The following is a 20,329-nucleotide window of genomic DNA, read 5'->3' as shown; positions in this document are numbered from 1 at the left end:
CCCAACAAAACCAAACAACTTAAAATCACAAATGGAAAATGAAAATGAGAGAAGAACCTAAGAGGGTAGAATTGCATACTTGTGTGTGAGTATATGTGTTTGCATTGCCAATTGTCCAGGAGAAAACAGACCCAAATATTAAAAGCATTTAGCTCTTGGTTACTTGATGGCTTAATTAAATGTTGCCTTTTCACATACTCATTTAGAAAACTTTCTTTGGGGGAAAATCTTATACTATTACTATATTATTACTAAAATGATCATTCCATATGCATTTCCTCCTCTCTTTCAAATCTTTCCTGTGGGCAGTAAATTGATCAAGATGCACAATAAGGAAGAGGAAGAATTATCAGAGAGTAAACACCTTTGGTAACAAAATTCTACATTCTTTATCCATCTACCATATTGAAATTATCCTGTTTTTACAGAATTAATGGAAGATGCAAGAAATACAAATATCTGACACTCTCTCCCCCCACAAAAAGGACATTTCCTGCTCTCTAGAAAATGAATAATATTATCAGGTGTGTTTGTAGAATTATGCAGGATGACATTTGAGACAATCAAAGTTTTAAACAGCTGAACCATTTGGGAAATTTTAGGAGATTCTCATTATAAGTGCACAGATTTCTTTAGGCAGGGTGCCTCAGACCTGCCTGACATCTAGTTCCAAACTGAGTTATCAGCATCCTGTTGTCCCATGGGATGAACCTGAACATTAAGAGAATTTAAACCCTCTCTCTGGAGTTTCTTCTCTAGCATACAAAAAGAATAGTTTATGTGTCATGTTTTGAAGGGTCACAAAAAAGGAACATTTTATCTATTCTTGTTTAGTTGAAAGTATTAAAAGGAAGAATACTACAGGCAGAGAAAATCATCCACCTGCCTGACTGATGAGGGAAAAAAAACGTTATCAGGAATCATAAAAAAAGGCTTCTGGAGGCTGGCTATCAAAACCTGCCTATGCCAGCCACTTTCTGCCTTGAACTGCCGGGCTACATCTCCTCAGCCTCTTCTTCAAATCACCAGCTTGGAGTCCCTTACATAACGTATACAAAGTTTTCAAATTCTTCTCTTTAATGTATGTCTTTTGTTGGCATTCTTAAGAAATGGCAAAATAACAATTTCATTTCCTTCCTTACCTCACAGCTGAACAATTTAGTCCCATCCTCACATTTGCAGAAAAATGAGCAAAACCACCACTTCAAACAGCCATTTTAATCAGAACTGGAAAATATTGGAAGCTGTCAGTTCTTCTGGCAGTTCTCCAACAGAAATGCACATTTCATATTTGAGGTTCTCATTTCTTTTTTTTTATTTTCCTCCCCGACCTTCCAAGTGGAACTACGAAATGAAAACAAGATTTTAATTTGTTGAACATTTGTTGGTTGTCATAGTTAATTCCTCATCTAAATCCACTATGTTTATTAAGTCTGTTAGTGAGATGCTTATTCGATGACAGGAGAAGCACACTGGCCACTTCACCTGTGCCGTAACCCATAGGTCACCATACACTGAAGCAGTGTTTGCAAATTAATCCTCTTTACATTCCAGGGAATTCTTTGATCTCCAGAGCCCACAGATGGGGAACAGGAGATTGGATTCCTGAGTGCAATACTGTATTCTTTCAGATTAAAGGGAAGATACAAAGGAGGTGACTTAATTACTGTGCACATACTTTGTGGCAAACTTGCGAGTCCAGATGCTCTCCATGAAGACGCTAAAGGCAGATGCCCACATTCTAGGAGTGGAATTGCTGGGTCAAACAGTATTTCTATTTCCAACTTTTTGAGAAACCACCAGACTGCTTTCCATAGTGGTTGTACCATTTTACATTTCCACCAGCAGTGAATAAGAGTTCTGATCTCTCCACAACCCTGCCACCATGTGTTGTTTGCTGCTCTGTTGAACTTTGCCATTGTTGCTGGGGTGAGATGGTTATCTCATAGCTGTGTTATTTTTTGTTTTTTTCTCTCATAGCTGTTTTGATTTGCATCTCTCTAACAGGGATTTTGCACATTTCTTCATGTGTCTGTTTTCCATCTGTCTGAATGTCCTTTTTGGTGAAGTGCCTGTTCACAGCCTGTGCCTATTTTGTGATTGGATTGTTTACATTTTTCTTATCGAGGTTCTGGAGTATTTTATAAATTTTAGATATAACCCTAAAGAAACCAGTGTTGCTACCTAAACAAATGTATGCACACCTATGTTTATTGCTGCATTATTCACAATAGCAAAGAGATGGAAGCAATCCAAGTGCCCATTAACAAATGAATGCATAGAAAAGGATGGTATAATAGTGTGCAACACTAAAAAATAAGAACTAATAAAATATTACACGATAGTGGTGAACCTGAAGAATATCATGCTGAGTGAAATAATCTCAGTCACAAAGGGACAAATACTGCATAATGTCACCGTTATAACACAGGATGGACATGGGGGTTGGGGAGAAACTGAGAAAAGAGGTGATAAATAATGAACACTGCATTGGAACAGATGTAGGAAAGAATTGTTCCAAAGGAATATATGATTAGGCACTATCAGAGTCCTGAATAAGAGGTGCATAGCAAAGAGGACTGGGGTGGGGGATAGGGAAGGAAAAAATTATGCAACGACAAGTGAATTTTTTAAAAAAGATAACTGGGGGAGGTAGGGAGGAAAATGTGCAACAATGAATGAATGAAAATCCAACTTTTCTGTAAACTTGCGTTAAAAATCACAATGAAAAAGGGAAAAAAAATTGTGATCCACACAGTCAAATCTTTGCATAGTCAATGAAACACAGATATACATTCCTCTAGTACTCTCTACTTTCAGTCAAGATCCATCTCACACTGGCAATGATGTCCCTAGTGCCACAGCTTCTTCTAAACCCAGTTTGCACTCCTGGCAGTTCTTTGCCAATGTTTTTGGATAATCTTCAATAGAATTTTGCTTACATGTGATATTAATGATATTATTTAATAATTTTCACTCTCTGTTGGGTCACCTTTTTTTCGGAAAGAGTATATATATATATATATATATATATATCTCTTCTGGTCAAAAAAAAAGAAGCCCACAAACTACACTGTCATAAGTGAAATGGTCCTTGGCATGGACTTTACCACCTCTGAGCTCGGTGACCTGAGCAACTTTCTGGACTGCTCTTCATTATTCTCAATAGCAAAATCAGTGTTATAGTTTCCTAGTGCTGCTGTAACAGAAACACCACAAGTGGGTGGCTCTTTAAAACAACAGAGACTTACTTCTTTGCACTTCTGGAGGCTATATAGCAAGTAATTGAAATGATCATGGCTTGGATCAGGTGCACCTTAGTCTTAAAAATGGCATCTTTGAGGGGAGCTCTAGTGGCAAGAAGCTGCACTGCAATCCCAGAGGTGCATGGTTCAAATCCACCAGATGCTCTGCTGAGAAAGGAGGGACAATCTCCTCCTGTACCAGTCAGATCTGATTTGACGGTACACACACACACAAAATAATAAAATAATAATAATAAAAAATATCAGTTTTTAAAAATGGCATCTTTGGTAAAACAATGAAAGAATTTTTCTTCTACTTTTCCAAGAGGGGAGTGTACTTGGGGGGAGGGTTGGGAGGGGAGAAACGTGCAACAATGAACGAATGGAAATCCAAAATCTCTGTACATTTTCATTGAAATTGATAATAAATTTTTTTAAAAAAGAAGAAAATGGCATCTTTGCTCTTTAGCACTTTGGAACAGTTCTTGACAGCTGATTTTCCAATGCAACAAATACATTTTGATTTCTTGACGGCTAGTGCCAAGGGGTTGATTTTGGATCCAAGAAAGATGAAATAGTTGACAATTTTAATCTTTTCTCCATGTATCATGGTGTTGCTTATTGGCCTAGTGATGAGAATTTTCTTCCCCTTAATGTCGAGATGTGCTAAAAATTGAAGACTATAATATTTCCTTCTTCAGCAAAGTTGTATCATCTGCATAACGCCAAGTTATTGATAAGACTTCCTCTGATCTTGATGATACATTCTTCTTTATAAAGTCAGTTTCTTTTCTTCTTTCTTAAATTTTATTTTATTCATTTTAATGAACATTTACAGAGATTTTGGATTTCCATTCATTCATTGTTGCACTCTTCTCTCTGCCCACCCTTCCCCCCAGTTCGCTCCTCTCTTTGAAAAGTAAAACTCTTTCACTGGTGTACAATCCCCCAGCAACCCCCTGTACCCCACCACCCAAAGTCCAGATTAGCTCAGCATACAGACCTGACACACATTTTTCTTCATTTTTAAACCATGCTGTGTTTCATTGTTCTGGATGGACAACATTCTCTTGGTCTAGGTGTAGATTTCAATTTCTTGTTATGCATCAGAAAACTGGACAATAACTAAGGATAACAGAAGAATAATCAATACCTTTGAGCTGTCATGCTGGAGAAAAATTCTGACTCAAAGGCACACAACAACAACAACATGAGTAATTGATAGTCTGTTCCACAGTCAACACCTGGCCTGGTTTGGATTGCTGATATTGAGCTTCTCCAATTATTCTTTCTACAGAGGTAAGTCAGTCTGATTCCTGTGCAGTCCATCAGATAAGATCCATGCATACAGTCACTGTTTCCTTAAAAAAAAAAAAAGTACAACAATAACAAGATTTTAAAAAGATGAGAGTCTCTTCCTGCTAAAATTAAAAAAAGATGGGCAGTTCCCTGTCATTAAAATTTACAGCTTGAACTGGGGTGGTGGAGGGGAGAGGGGGTGGGCGGGGAGAAAAGTGCAACAGTGAATGAATGGAAATCCAAAATCTCTGTAAATGTCCATTAAAATGAATTTTTAAAAAGATATAGAAAATTAAAAAAAAAATTTACAGCCTGAGGGAGCTCTGGTGGCCTCATGGCAAGAATCTGTGCTACAGTCCAGAAGGCACGTGGTTCGAATCCACCATATGTTCTGCTGGAGAAGGTGGGGCAATCTCCTCCTGTACCAGTCCGATCCAATTTGATCACACACACACACACACACACACACACACACACACACAGAGAGAGAGAGAAAATTAGATAAATAAAATTTACAGCCTAGCACCTTAACAAGAAAAAGGTAAACAACTCTATTACAAAATGGGCACAAGATATGAATAGACACTTGAACAAAGAAGAAATTAGATGGTCAACAAACACATGAAGAAATGTTTAAAATCTGAAGCTATCAGAAAGTTGCAAATTGAAACAACAGTGAGAGATCATCTTACCCCAGCAACAGTAGCAAAGTGTGGAGAGACTGGAACTCTCATTCACTGTTGACGGGAATGTAAAATGGTACAGCCACTATGGAAGGCAGTCTTGTACTATCTCAAAAAGTTGGAAATAAAAACCATTTGATCTAGCTCTCTTACTACTGGGAATATGCCCTAAAGAAAGAAGACTAAGAGCCATGACTCAAACAGATGTGTGCACACCCATGTTTACTGTTGTGTTATTTGTAATAGCCAGGAGATGGAAGCAGCCCAACTGCCTGTCAACAAATGAATGGCTAGAAAAAATAAGGAATATTATGCAGCACTGAAAAACAATGGAGTTATAAAACATTACACGACATGGATGAGTTTGGAAGACATTATGTTGAGTGAAAAATCTGTGTCAAAAAAAGACAAATACTGCATAAGAGCATAGTTATAAAACAGGATTGATATGGGTGGGGGTAGTAAAAGAGAAGATAGTGGACATTGAACTGTAACAAATGAATGAAAGGATTTTCCAAAAGGAATGTATGACAGTTAACAATCAGGAACAAGAATTTCATTAAAAAGTGAATTGGGATGGGGGAAAGGAAGGAGAAGGAGGAAAAAGTGCATCAACAAATGAATGAAAACTCACTCAGCTTGTAAGCTTTCATTAAAATCATACTTTAAAAAATATACAGCTTATGCACACCCCTGTTTATTGCTGCTCTGTTCACAATAGCAGAGAGTTGGAAACAATCCAAGTGCTCATCAACAAACGAATGGATAGAGAAGCTGTGGTATACTCACACAATGGAATACTATGCTGCATTGAAAATCAAGGAACTCATGAAGAAGTATACAAAACGGGTGATCCTGGAGGACATTATGCTGAGTGAAATATCTGCCACAAAAGGACAAATTCTGCATAGTGCCACTGTTGTAAAATGTGATGACATCGGGGTTGGGGTGAACCTAAGGAAAAAAGGGGATAATGTATACTGCATTGAAACAGACAAGGGAGAGAACTGTTTAAAGGGAATATATGATTGGATATTATTTTCATGACAATATTCTAGAAAAAGAAATGCATAGTAAAGTGGACTGTGGTGGGGGGGGAGATTGTATAACAATGAAAGAGTTGTTTTTTTTTTTCTTTTCAAAGAGAAAAGCCAACTGGAGGGGATGGGTCGGCAGGGAGGAAAACGTGCAACAACGAATGAATGGGAAAAAAATTAAATGGAAAGAAAATGCTGTAAAAAATATGTTGCATTAAAAAATATTTTCAAAATACTGTACAGGTTAGGAAACTCAGGGGAGGGTCTGTCTTCATGAGTCAGCATCAACTAAGTTAAGTTTCCTTCTTGCAGACCCTGGGTGGTGCAGTGCAGCCCTTGGCTACTATGAGGTTGGCGGTTTGAATTCACTCAGAAGCAGGCAGCTAAGCAGAAAGTTCTAGAGATCTGCTCCAAAAGGTCACCACCTTGAAAACTCCCTGGAGCACAGTACTATTTTGAAACACATGATTGTCATGAGTTAGAAACTACTTGAGGGCAGGTGGTGACTGCTAAGGTGCTGGTTTAAGATCAGTAGCCATCAGTAGACTCACCCATTGACTTACTCATGGCCAAGGAGTCAGAGTGACTCACCTCTGACCCTCCAGCAGGTTCGCCACCCCCACCAGGCTGTAAATTGCATGGGAGACTGTCATCCTTTCTCTCACAAAGCAGCTGCCTTTGTGTTGTTGACAAGTCAACTCTTTACCCACTGGCCACCAGAGCTCACAGCAAACAGTGAACACAACTGCCAAATTTCCTACATTTCTAGAGCTTACACTTAAAGGGAGAAGAACTATAGTTTTATTGTCATAAAAGATAAGTGAAACAAATATTACTTAGTTCAGTGATTCGTGGGCCTCAATGTTGAGAGCCAGCACCTCTTGAAGGGAACCTTAAAAAGCCAGATGAGAGAGTCCATTTCTAAGGTCTTGTCCACAGGGCTTTGACCCAAAGGTTTGAGATAAACCAACTGCTTCTGAGAAAACCAACCAACCATCCAATCAACCCGCTGCAGTGGACACATGGCGGGTGGAACTGCCCCACGGAGTTTTCTTGGACATAATCCTCATGGAAGGAGACCATCTAGCCCTTCTCAGCCACCCCGGATGAGTATGAGCCACTGACTTCTAGGCTGCAAGGAAAGCACAAATTATTTGCGCCACCAGGGAACACATTCTGATACTAGAGATGAGGGAAAGAAAGGCCTTGGCAACTTGGCCACTTCTTTCTGAAAAGAGCCCTGGTGGTGTGGTAGGGTTAAGTGTTGGGCTACTCACCAAAAGTCTGGCTCTTGGAAGTTACCTGCTGCTCTTCATGCCAATGTTAAATTCATAGCTTTGGAACCCAGATGTAGGGTCACCCTGAATTGGAACCAATTATGTTTTTGAGTTTTTTTATGGAAGCAAAAGTTGGGGGTGAATTGCTTTGTTTTTTTAATGTTAAAGAGAAAAGTAAAAATCAAAACTGTTTATTGCTACTTAGTATGTAGTTATTTCCAACATAGAAGCATTTTTTTTTCATATTGTTGTTGTTACGTGCTGTCGAGTTGCTTGCAACTCATAGCAACCCTAACGCACAACAGCCCTGAAATCTGCTCTATCCTGTGTTGACACACCTACCCTCATTATTCCAGTCACTGTATCAATCAATCTCATCAATGGTCTCCCTCTCTTTCTCCGTCTCTCCACCCTTCCAAGTATGATGTCCCTCTCTAAGGACTGGTACCTCTTTGCAACATGCCAAAAGTATGTCAGATAACAAACCAGTTGCCTGCTCAAGGGAGCCTCATGAGTGTTTCTCTTAAAACACTCACACTCACACTCTAGCCTCACAGGGTTTCTAACTTAGGGAAACACATCACCACACTTGTCTTCTGATGTGTCTTCGGAGACACTTGAACATCTAACCTTTAGGCTAACTAACTGCCTAGTGTATGACTGTTATCACTCAGGGACTACAAGCTTAGAGGAGAATAATTAAAAAATGCTTTAAAAATATTAAAATGTCTGCTGATGGGGTTTTTAAAAAAGTTCTAGAAAATGGATGAATTATCATCACTTAACCGGAGGACAGTACACCACTTAGGTATTCCATGTTCCCAGGAACTTCTCAGGCTGTTGTAGTTGGGAATCTCCGGCTAGGAACCCAGCCTGACAATCAAAAGGCACCTAGAAGAAGCCTTAACATTAAACCAAGTGGACAGAAGAAAAAAAGTTTACGTTGAAATCATCAGTACGTAATAAAATAGTATCGTGTGCTTTTAAGAAAAAGTCTGGTATTGTAATCTCGTCAAACAGGGTAGAAAATGGAGGCTCTGAGAGGTGTTCTGCTTGTTCAAGGTCACACGGAGAGGGACTGTGCAAACTTTAACAACCTGGAACCCTCCAGCATACCACTCTTTCAGAGTCCCTTCAACTCACCTCCTTTGGAATGTCTAACAGAGTAGAGATAAAAAAGCAACTTATAAATCATTAACAGGAGAGACAAGCCACTTGGGAGCGTCTTTACCGCCCAGACCGATGAGGGCAGTATTTGGATAGGGCAGCGTTCCGGGTGAGGGGGTGTTTTCTGTCTGCGCGGCTGAGTTCTTCTCTGGGACTGCGCGCCCTGTCCCCGCCCCGAGGCGGTGCCGGAGTGGCCCCGACCCCGGGGCTGCGGATTCCGAGAGGTGGCGGCCGCACCCTCGGTTCTGCTCTCTGGTCCCCGCAGTTCTCCGACCGGTGGCGATCATTATCTCCTGGCCTCGGGGCCGGTCCTAAGGTTTCTTGGCTTCGCCAGGAATTTGAGCCCAGGGCAGAGGACTCCAGAAACCTTTTCTGGAAGGACAGTTGAAAAATCAGATCCCACTTAACAGAGAGCTGGAGATGGAGCCCTCAGACTCGTTTGGCTTAGGCCCCCTAGAATTATCGTTCGCGTCTTACAAAGTTGGTTCTGAAGTTTCGAGGCGCGCGAGTGCGTGCGCCCACGGGGCGAAGGTCACAGGGGTCCTAGTTTGGTGGCCCTGGGGCCCTGCAGTCCTTTGCCCAGCACCGCAAAGATACCGGCAACCTCCTTCCAGCACGCAGAGCCAGGGGCGCACGGCCGGCTGGGACCGGAGCGCGCGCGCCTCCCGGCGGGTCTCTGAAGCTGGGGGGCCACCAGCAGCGTGCAGGATAGGTGGCCGACAGTGTGGCCCAACGTGGTGGGAGGCTCAGGGCCGGCAAGAGAACGTGCGCGTGAGCCAGAATGGGAAGCCTCCCCAACCCCCACCTGTTTGAAAAATCCCAAAGTCAGATTGATCACGTTTCAAAAGTTGCAAACAGTTGAACACTTTCTTTTCCCAAAAAAATGACTTACAGGGCCGCCCGCCACCGAAAGAAAAGGAGTGTGCGAGGGGTGTGTGTTTGGAAAGGGGGTGTAAATAGCGCCGACTGGAGAACGGTTTTAGGACCCAAAGGGAAGCTCATTGGAATCTCGCTCCCCTGGAAGGAGGGGTTGGGCGGGCCAGACAGCAGGCGGCCGCTGGGCGCATGCGCGCGCGTCTCCTCTCGCCGGCCGCTGCGCTTCGCGGCGCGGAATAGAATGAAATGTAACAAAACAAGCCGTGCCTTTGTATCTGCTTAAAGGGGCCGCGCGCCACTTCCCTCCTGACCCCCCCCCCCCCCCCCGCTCCGCTGCCGCGTCTCCAGGGCTCCAAGCAACTGTGCTGGAAGGGCTTCCCTCACTCTTGGGAACAGCCCGCCAGCAAGAAAGACGAGCCGGGAGGGAGGCAAAGAGGAGGCGCCGTATTTCCAAGAGGCAAGAAAGAAAGGAAGGAAGGAAAAAAAAAAAAAAAATACCCCAAGCGGCGCAGAGTGGACTCTCGTCCGGGAGAGCACTCGGCGCCGGAACGTGGACCGAGAGGCACCGGAATGCAAACAAAGCTCGCGGGCGCCGGTGCGGGGCTCGAGGCAAAGCCCGGAAAGTTTGTTTCGTGATGGCTTGAGTGCGAGTGCGCGCAGGGAGCGAGGCTGCCAGGTTCCCCCCTCCGGTGGCGGTACCAGGGAGGTGATGGCTCTCCTATGAGCCCGTGGAGGCTCGGGGGCTCTTGCTGGGGGGCACCTGTCTCTCACTTCAGCTTCTGTTTTTGGACGAGTACCTCATCATGTTGAAAGTGATCCAGAAGAAGAATCACTGGACTAGCAGGGTTCACGAATGCACTGTGAGGCGGGGGCCCCAGGGCGAGCTGGGGGTGGTGGTGCTGGGGGGCGCGGAGAACGGGGAGTTTCCTTATGTCGGAGCGGCGGCGGCCGAGGCGGCGGGGCTTCCCGGCGAGGCCCCGAGGCTGGGCGAAGGGGAGCTGCTTCTTGAGGTGCAGGGCATCCGGGTGGCCGGCTTGCCCCGCTATGACGTGTTGGGAGTCATCGACAGCTGCAAGGAGGCCGTCACCTTCAAAGCCGTCAGACAAGGTAAAACGGGGTGCGCCTCTGGGGCGCCCCAGAAAACTGCGCGGCCTGCGGGGTGTCTCCTTAACCTTGAGTTCCCGCTTTCTTCCTCTCAGAGCAACCAAAAGGGGACACTGAAGCCGTCTGCCCTTGTCGCAGAGATGTACACAAAAGTTGTTGCGCGGTTGTAGTTGTTTGCCCACCTGCGTTTGGAAGTGGGGGGGGGAGGGGTCTGTGTGCGCGCAGGGCATTGGGAGACGTAGCCCAGGCTTGGTTTGCGGGCCGGTTCTCTCGGCCGCCAAGGGCGGCGCAGACTCGCCTGCTGGAAGAGTTGGGGAACTGAGGCAGGGGCGAAGGTGGAACCCTCTCCAGTTCCCTGGGGAAGGGATGCAGCGCGCAGCTGCTGACGTGCTATGCCACTTGTCTGTTTTCAGACCTGAAAAGTGGGCTGGAGGGAAGGAAGGATCCTCCTTTCCCTGGATCCCCTCCGCCAGAAAATCTGCTTCACCACCACGCAACCCCTCTGAACCGAGTGGGCTGTCACCGCCTGGCGGCTCCACAGCCTGAAGGTCCTGTGTTCGCTCACCGGATGACGCATGTGGCCCAGCACCGGGCGGGAGGAGGGTATTTTGCGCTTGGCGGAAATCTAGTCCAAATTTACGCCGTCGTCGTCAGCACCTTATGATAATAGCTACCGTTTTCATCCATGCTTATTGACTGCTGCGCGTTGGGCGCCACTTGCACGATTTCATTCTGATTCACAATTCTGAGTTGTTCTTAAACCTCATTTCAGACATAAGCCTGAAGTGAAGTGGCTTGCCCAAGGTTACACTTCTCCCCAAAGCCGGTGTTAAGCAGTACAGCTTTCAGTATTGAGGAGTGGTTTGGGGGTGAGGGCCCTCAGGGGCCGTGTCTGTGAGTGGACCCCAGTGCTTCCCCAGAAAAAAATCTGTTTTGGAGGGGTCCGTCCCCTCAAGGATGGAAGTTGCACTTGGTTAGAGTGGGTCCTTACATCTTGTCTGGCCAGTAAGTAGCCAGCCCAACTTCAGCCCAGTAGAGAAGCCGGGAGCCCCTTACAGGCATCCCGGTGTGACCAAACACCATGACGCATTTCTCTCCCTGTAAAGGCCCGAGGAGGTGGCAGAGTTGAGCATGCTGAAAAGTTCCCACATGTGCCTGCCTGCGGACAGCAGCTGGAGGAATGTGTCAGAGAAAAAGAGAGCAGGGCTGAGCTTCTCTTGGAAACAGGCTTGCCCCAGATGAAAGGGGAAGGTGTTCGGAGGAGGGGGTCGAGGAGCACTAGGCCTTTTGGCAGCTTTGAGGGCCCAGCGATTGACACCAAGCTAGGGAAAGCTTTGGCTGTTTGTGTCCTCACCTCCACTTGGACAGCCCCTCCAAGAAGCCCTCCAGGGTCCTGCCAGGACCCGCAGGCCCGTTTAATGTACCCTGTGGCTTTTAACTTAGAGATAAGAGTTAGGTCCCTCCCATCGTCGCCCAGGTGGTAAGTACACTCCAGGGAGAGACTGCTTCATTCCTTGCCTTCTCCCAGCCTTTGCTTCAAGAGTCACCCCTTATGAGCACATTTCCTCCTCTCGAAAATAAATGGCTTTCTTTTGGGTCTTATGTAAGCTGGTATATAGAAAGTACACCTGACAAATCCTAAGTGCTGGGTTGGAGTTGGAGCCCTCAGTTGTTTTTAAAGTTAGTGTTTGATGTCTGGGACTTGGATTACACATCAGGACTTGTTACAGTTGTAGAGGATGTTTGATAGGAATGGCCACAGGTCAGGGCTGTTTTGGAGAAGGCATGGGGGAAGAGCAGGCAAGGGTACCTGCTCACCTAGTGGGGTATCTGATGGGCTCCTGCGGACTTGGTTTCAGTGTACAGATGCTGCGTGTAGCTGGTCTCCCCCTTTTCCACTTGTGGTCAAACAGCCAAGAGACATCATCCCAGGGCTGCCTCATTATGAAGTTTAGGAAGGTAACCATGTGGGTTTGGAACTGAGTTCACTGGGAGGATCATAAATGTTCTCTCTCTCTCTGTTTGTGTGTGTGTGTGTGTGTGTGTGTGTGTGTAAGTCAGCCTATTCTTTTTTTAAAAATTTATTGATTTGAATATGCATTGTGTTTCATTCACGTACCTTGTGTTTTACACAATCCTTCATATGCATTATATTTTGTATGAATAATTACCATTGCTCTATGCCTAATGGAAATACTGCTGTGGCAGATCTTAAAGGGCCTGAAATTCATTCTAGTGTCAAAAAGTACTAACCAAATCCCAACATCAAGCCTGCTGTACTGGAGTTGACTCCAACTCCTCTGACTCTGGGGGAGTGAGCTGAACTGTCTGCCTTTCCAGGAGCAGACTGCAATGTTTCTCTCCTGCAACATTTGGTGACTTTGAACCTCCAGACTTGGTGAGAACCCTTAACCACAGTGCCATCAGAGCTCCTTGGAAACTACTGCTTCACATAACACAGAGTCAATAGATTTTTCTAAGGAGCTCAGGTGGCCTAGTGGCAAGGAGTTGCACTGCAATCTCACAGGCATGCTGTTCGAGGCCACCAGCTGCTCCTCCGGAGAAAGATGGGCAGTCTTCGCCCATGCAATTAATTGTTTCTGAAAACCCACCAGAGGGTCAGCTATGAGTTGATTCTGATTTCACGGTACACAACAACAACAACTAGCTTTTCTGACTTCTTCGTTACCAGTCAAGATGGCACTGGAAATTGTTTCACAAGTCTTGTTTTTCCTCTTTCATATGATATAAATTACATGACAGACTCGTCCTCGCTGTGTCTTCATTACTGTGTCTTAATCATGGCAGGCACGCTTGTACTTGGCATGTGGCAAAGAAGGATGTTATTTCTGTATTGTCTCCACTTGGACTTAGCCACTGACAGCTCTGCGGCTCCCTCTGGGTGCTGCCTCCATGGAAATGTCATGGTCTTCTGTGGGAGAAGATTCTGCTGTTTCTATTTCATGGCAGCTCTCTGGAAAGATGTGTGGACCCAAATAGTCTGTAGCAAATGGCATTACAATCAAGACTGGACTGTGGAGGAAACAATCTAAATGGGTCTGGTGGGTTGGAGCTGGTTGGTTTTAAATGGAGAAGAGTGTCCTTTTTCAGAAGGCGCATAAACTAGGTCTGAATATTTATATACTCTATTGACGTATCATTAACTTACAGCGGAACACACGGACTGTGTTATTTCATTCTGTGTGTGGATTGTTGAGTTGATGAATGCTGCCACTCACCCACATGCTCAACATACGGAGCTGTTTCTTCATTGAGAGGCCCCTTCCCTCTCAGTTCCAACCTTCTTGGCCCCACACCTGTCAGGAGGATGCAACTGCGCTTTCTTTCATAAGAACATAAATGAGATAATATAGAATATACTCTTCAGTGTCTGCTCTTTTGCTCAACAAAGTGTTACAGAGATTTTTCCATGTTGCATGTATCATTTCTTTGTTCTTGTAAAATATTGTGTAATATTCCATTGCACAGATCAGCTGTTTCTTTATCCATTTGCTTATTCATGGACATTGGAGCCTTGGTTGATATGAATTATAGTTGGAAATGTTTTAGTTGCTGTACTTCTTTGCCAATTTTTGGTCTTTATTTTGAATGTTATTCTGGTAGATGTATGTGGAAGGAAACAAGAAACCTTGATATAAGTTGTAGCAAGTATTTATTTTGCCTTTACCTTGGAATTAGGAAGTTCTGGGTGAGGAGTTGTGCAGCCAACCCCCAAACAAGCAGTTTGGTCCATCAGCTGCTCTGCAGGAGAAAGAAGGGCATTCTCCTCCCGTGCAGTTCACCACCTGAAACCCCCGGGAGAGTCAGCTGTGGGATGGCTCCTACTCATTGGCTGTGAGTTGATTGGTTGTGGTGTTTGTTTTTGGGTTCCCCCTCCAATGTTCTAGAATGAAGGAACCTTGGTAGCATAGTTGAGCTGCTAACTGGGAAGTCACGGGTTTGAATCCACCAGGTGCTCAATGGGGGAATCATGGGCAATATCTTCTGGTGAAGATTTACAGCCTTGGAAATGCAGTTGACTCCGCACATAGGTTTGGTGTTGCGTTTTGCTATAGAATGTATTAGGTCCTTTGCTAAACAAGTGTTTTCAGGCTATTGTTAAATGCTGCTGAGTAGATTTGGACCCACATTGGCCCCTTGTGATGGAGTGAACTGTTTCCATGGGGTATTTATTCTTAGCTGGAATCCTTCTAGATGCAGCTTGTCCAGTCGTCTGTGGAGTTGCTAGGTCTTTTGTTCACAGTGGAGTTTTTAGCCCCTGTACGAGCAACTCTCTGTTCTTCATCTCACACACTGGTGATGGAGGTTCAGGGAGTTCGGGTAATTTCCTCAGGGGTCCTGTGACAGATGGAGGAGGTAGAGCTGGAATCCACTTTTCTGATGGCAAATCCGTGCTCGCTACTCCTAGGACAGTGGTCCACAGGTGCGGTTCCCCAGGCCAGCGGCTTTAGTTTCACCTGTTTCTAACTTGTTAGGAATGGAGACACCTGGGCCCCATCTCAGCTCTGGAGGGTGGAATGAAATTAGGGGTCTGCCTTGACCAAGCCTTCAGGGTAAGCCGGGACTTGTTCAGCTTTGATACCTCTCTTCTGGAGAGTGGACTGGAGGTGTGAGTAATGCATTGAACGAGATGAGTGACCGGGGGTGAGAACACACAGCTCCTGCTGTCACCTCTGCAGGACACCTTTTTTGTGGGCCTTGGCTCTTTCTACCAAAGACATGTGGGTGTGCCTTGCCAAGTCTTTTTTCACTCCAGAAATTCTGTGAGTCCATGAATAACCCAGACAGCTAAGGTTTGAATTGGTGTGTGATTGTGGTTTCCGAAACTGCTGTATTATAGGTCATGCTTACATATTTTTGTGGGTGAATTTTGTGGTTTTACAAATTATGTAGAACCTAAAACTGACCCTCTGCTCTTTTTTTAGATAGGACGGAGACATTGAAGATGACAAAGAACCCATGGCTTCCCTCGCTTCCTCATGAGGGAATCGCTGTTGTTGTTAGGTGCTGTTGAGTATGACCTGTAACGACCTTATGAAAACAGATCTGAATGCTGTCCTGTCCTGTGCCATCCTCACACTTTCTGACACACTAGAGCCCATTGCAGAAGTCATTGTGTCAGTCTGTCTGGGTGAGGCTCTTCCTCTCTTTTGCCAGCTTTCCACCTTCCCAAGTGTGATATACCTTTCCAAGAAATAGGCTCTCCTAGCAACATCCCCGAAGTCTGTGAGATGCAGCTTCATCATCTTTGCCTCTGAGGAGCAGCACTCTGGCTGCACTTTTTCCAAGACATACTTGTTTATTCTTTTGGCAGTCCATGGGATATTCAGTACTCGTCTGTAATATCACAGTTCAAAGGCATCAATTCTTCTTTTGTCATCCTTATTCATTGTCCAGCTCTCATATGCGTAGCAAATGATTGAAAAGACCATGGCCTTAATCAGGCACACCTTCGTACTTAAACTGACTTCATTGCTCCTCGATAATTTGGAGAGGTCCTTGATCAGAGACTTTCCTCAGTGCAATACCTTTTCTGATCTCCTGATTTCTGGTACCAAATGTGTTGATTGTGGATCCAAGTATGTTGAAATAGTTGAAATTTTTGTTTTCTTGACTTTCAGATGCAATCCATATTGAACACTGCTTTCTTTGCTCTTCTGCAACAATTGCTTCAAGTCCATAGCAACCAAGGTTGTGCCATCTGCATAATGCAGGTTTTTGATAAGCCTTCCCCCGATCCTGATGCCACATTCTTCTTCATAGAGTCCAGCTTCTCAAATAATTTGCTCAACATACAGATTGAATAAGTATAGAGAGATGATACAACCCTAATACACATCTTTCTTAATTTTAAACCATGACTGATTTAAAATTAAGCAAGGTCCCTTGCTCCATTGACACAATGAATGGTCAGTTGATCTTGCATAAGTATTAAATGCTGTGGGATTCCCATTCTTCTCAATGCTAGCCATAATTTGTTATGATCCACATAGTCAAATGCCTTTGAATTGTCAATGAAATATAAATATACATTCTTCTGGTATTCTTTATTTTCAGCCAGGATCCATTCGACATTAGCAGTGATATATTTAGTGCCATGGCTTCTTCTAAATCCTATTGAGCTTCTGACAGTTCCCTGTCTATATACTGTTCTAGCCATTTTTTTGAATGTACACAGTCATTATACTAAAAAGAATGACTGACACTGAACAGTTTTAGGAAGTACCATATGAACAAGAGCCGGTGGGTAATGAAGGAGGAATTTGAAGCTTCACTGAAGGCATTGGCAAAAAAATAATGCTCCAGGAATCGATGGAGTCAGCTGAAATGTTTTAACTCACAGATGCAGCCCTGGATGCGCTTACCAGTGTAGGCAAAGAAACTTGGAGGATAGCTGTCTGGCCAACTAACTACAAGAAATCCATATTTGTTCCCATCCCCAAGAAAGGTGGTCCAGCTGAGTGTGGAAATTATCAAATGAGGGAATATTGACCACCTAAAATTGAATACAGTTTTTTGCCATTTTCTTTTGGTTTTGTTTGCTGTTGTGTTTTTGTTTTAACCATCTGAAATATGTGACAACAGTTCTGTAACCAAGCAGTCCCATTCTTTTAACACACACTGTCTTCTCTGTTTTAATTTCCCTTGGAATCCTGCTTCGGAGTCACTGGGCCTGTTTTCTTGACCTGAAGCCCCTTCCAACTCCTTCTTCTCACATCCACGACCTTTCCCCACCCTCACTTCACCCACCTCGAAGGATTATGAGGTGGGCTCCTCTCCTTAGGATCTCCTCAGGGATCCTTACTGATCACTCCAACTAATCATGTGTTCCTGGTGGGAAGTGGGGGCTTGATTTGGAGCATAATTGGAATTGGGAAGAGATTCATGTCATCAATTCCCCTGTGGTAGGGAGCACCGATCCTACACACAGCTGACCCCATGGGAAATAGCTCCTCGAGGCTGTGTGATCCTGTCACCCTGTTGTGTGTCTTCAGATCCTCATTATAGTGTCACTCTAACTTATGTTTCTTCCCGTGTCTCTCTTTTCTCAGTAGAACGAAAACACGAAACCTGTCTCTTGCTTATCTTCTGTTTTCTAGAAGCAAAATGATTATGTTGGGAACCCTGGTGGCACAGTGGTTAGGTGCTGTACTACTGACAAGGAAGGTGTGAAAACCCACCAGCTGCCCTACAGTATAGAGCTGTGGCCTTCTCCTGTAAAGATTACAGCTTCAGAAAACCAGCAGGTCAGTTCTGCCCCTCCCTGTAGATCTCTGTGAGTGAGGGTGACTCCAGGGCAGTGGGTTTTCAGTCAAATGAAGCCACTGCTGTGGAGTTGATCCTGAAGCTTAATGACCCTCCAGGACAGAGCTGCCTCCTAGGTTTCCAGCCAAAGCTATTAATGTTCAAGGAAGTGCTTGAGACCCACTGCAGTCAAGTTGATGGTAACTCACAGTGACCCTCCATTTGGTTCCCAAGGCTGTAAATCTTTTGTCTGTCTCCCTCTCTTCTTTGGGGTGGCCGGTGGAATCAAACCAATGACCTTTAGATTAGCAGGAAAACACACATACTTCCAGAACAGTTTAATATTAACTGTTGTGCCATCAGAACTTCTTTTCGGTAAAAATATTGTTGTTAAGTGCCGTTGAGTCAGAAGTGACTCATAGCTGACCCTCTAGTAGGTTTTCAGAGGCAATAAATTGCACAGGAGGAGACTGCCCATCTTTCTCTGATAGAGCAGCTGGTTCTTCAGGTTGGCAGAACTGCTAAGCTATAAGGACTCACTTGGGTAAAAATCGTACCTGGCAAAGTGTTTCCTAAGATTGGTTGCTGAAGGGAATGAAGTTTGGTCATATGTCACTTATTCTACTGTTCCTTCCTGGTCATCTGACTAAGTGCAGACTGGGCCATATACGATCTTATCATCTTTCCCTCTGTTCACGTTCTTACTAGGAAGAAAGAAAGGATCTTGATATGTTTGCTTCTCCATCATCAGCTTTTCCAGTCTGTTCCCTCCCTGCCTCTAATAATAGATACGGAGCTATAAGGACGGACAATGCCTAATGAGTTCTAGTCATGTATTTCTACTTCTGACTTCAGCTAGAATTTAGAAAGTGAGTTTCTAAGTGCGAGATTTCAGCTATTCCCAGGCAGGCTTTTTTTTCTCTCATGCTAGTTAGTGTAGGACCTGCTCTGTGTCAACATCCTTAAAAATGACACTTTCCTCCACTTTCTAGCAGCATTGTCCCAGTGTGCAGTTTTCCCTGACCAACAGCAAAAGAAATCTTTGCTACACAAACAGCTTGATTTCGGTTCTCTCTCCCCCCCCCCCCTTACATTGTGCTTTATGTTTATATATCTTTTTTTTAACTTAAACTTTGAAAAATCAATCTCTTTTTGTTCTTAGTGCCAGAAGACCACTCTCTGAGGGATATTTTTAGGTTTGCTGCAGAACACTGCACTGCTTTTATGAAAATATAACGCAAGGACAGGCAACCCAACTTGTCCATTGTTTCTAGCGTCCACCCTTTGCCGTTGGCGGTGTTATTTAAAAAATAGATTAACTTGACCTTATGATGCCATGGTAAAGAGTTGGCTCACTTCGTATGCTGGCATTCATTACCTCAATAGTTTCGGATGGCAGAATTGATGATATTCACCGAAGGGAATCAAGTGGTTTATAAGAAAAAACATTCTGACATTTTCTTACCACTAGGGTTTATGTGAAGGATGTTGCTTTATAAACTATGGTTATTTAATGCAAAACACCAGTCTCTGATGTTCCTGGTTCTTTTCTTGAGTTTGTATATATGTGTAACAGGATATACTGATTTTGTATACACTAAGAATAAAGGCTGTCAAATTCGTTAAAGGCTGACATCCAGGACCTGAAGTAGGTTACTATATTACTGCCTATCTTTATGACATTCCTTTGTGAGGTCGATGACCTTGGAAAGTCCCTGATAAACACTAGAGCTTTGCTGCAGTTCAGTCTTATGGATGTCTGAATCGATAGAGGTCATTTTTGGTGTTTCCACAGCTAAACTTGTCTGGATGACAAGGACAGATCTGCCAATAGACTCCCGAGTAACAGGGTCCAAAGTATTCTGCATGTACACGTTTCATGGACCATCTTTTCTGCAGGCATGTGACAAAATTAGAAAATATAATTTGAGAAATGTCTTATGATTAAATAATAATCTTCTTTTTATATCTAAGTAATTGAAGACTGGGAATTCATTCTTTATAATCATTTCAGTCCCCATGATAGAGTGAAGGCTGGGGTCCTTGTGATGACCAGCCGAGTCCCCATGGGTCCATTTCCTTCTCCCCCTCGGCAGCCTACAAAGAGCCTGGTAGCATATTGGTTAAGTGCTTGGCTTCTGTCCGAAAGATTGTTGGTTCGAACTTGTTCAGTGGCTCCCTTGGAGAAAGAATTATCAACCAGGTCCTGTAACAATTATAGCCTTATGAACTCTGCTGAATGGTTACGTCTTGCGTGGTATCATTGACCCACCTAATAACAGTGACCATGTGGAAATCTCCATCTGGATGTTGGAAATTCTTTCACCCTAACCAACTTCCTAGCCAACTGACTGGAAGAGATCGATATTTGTTCC

The 20,329-nt window shown here is 44.1% G+C and overlaps 1 protein-coding gene across 3 annotated transcripts in view; it reads left to right on the top strand.

Moving 5' to 3' along the window:
• Positions 1 to 10,387: 10,387 nt before the first annotated feature.
• MAGI1 (membrane associated guanylate kinase, WW and PDZ domain containing 1) overlaps positions 10,388 to 20,329 on the top strand; it is an 810,123-nt gene continuing 800,181 nt past the window's right edge. For all 3 annotated transcript variants that reach the window (XM_006893840.1, XM_006893841.1, XM_006893842.1), the window contains exon 1: positions 10,388 to 10,691. In XM_006893840.1, coding sequence (XP_006893902.1) covers positions 10,388 to 10,691 — 304 coding nt within the window. The remainder of the gene's footprint in view (positions 10,692 to 20,329) is intronic.

The sequence above is a fragment of the Elephantulus edwardii genome, unplaced genomic scaffold, assembly GCF_000299155.1.
Source record: "Elephantulus edwardii isolate Elephantulus edwardi_28Jun2011 unplaced genomic scaffold, EleEdw1.0 scaffold00132, whole genome shotgun sequence".
NCBI lineage: Eukaryota > Metazoa > Chordata > Mammalia > Macroscelidea > Macroscelididae > Elephantulus > Elephantulus edwardii.
The sequence above is the reverse complement of the archived record's forward strand: the minus strand, read 5'-3'. Positions and strand labels throughout refer to the sequence as shown.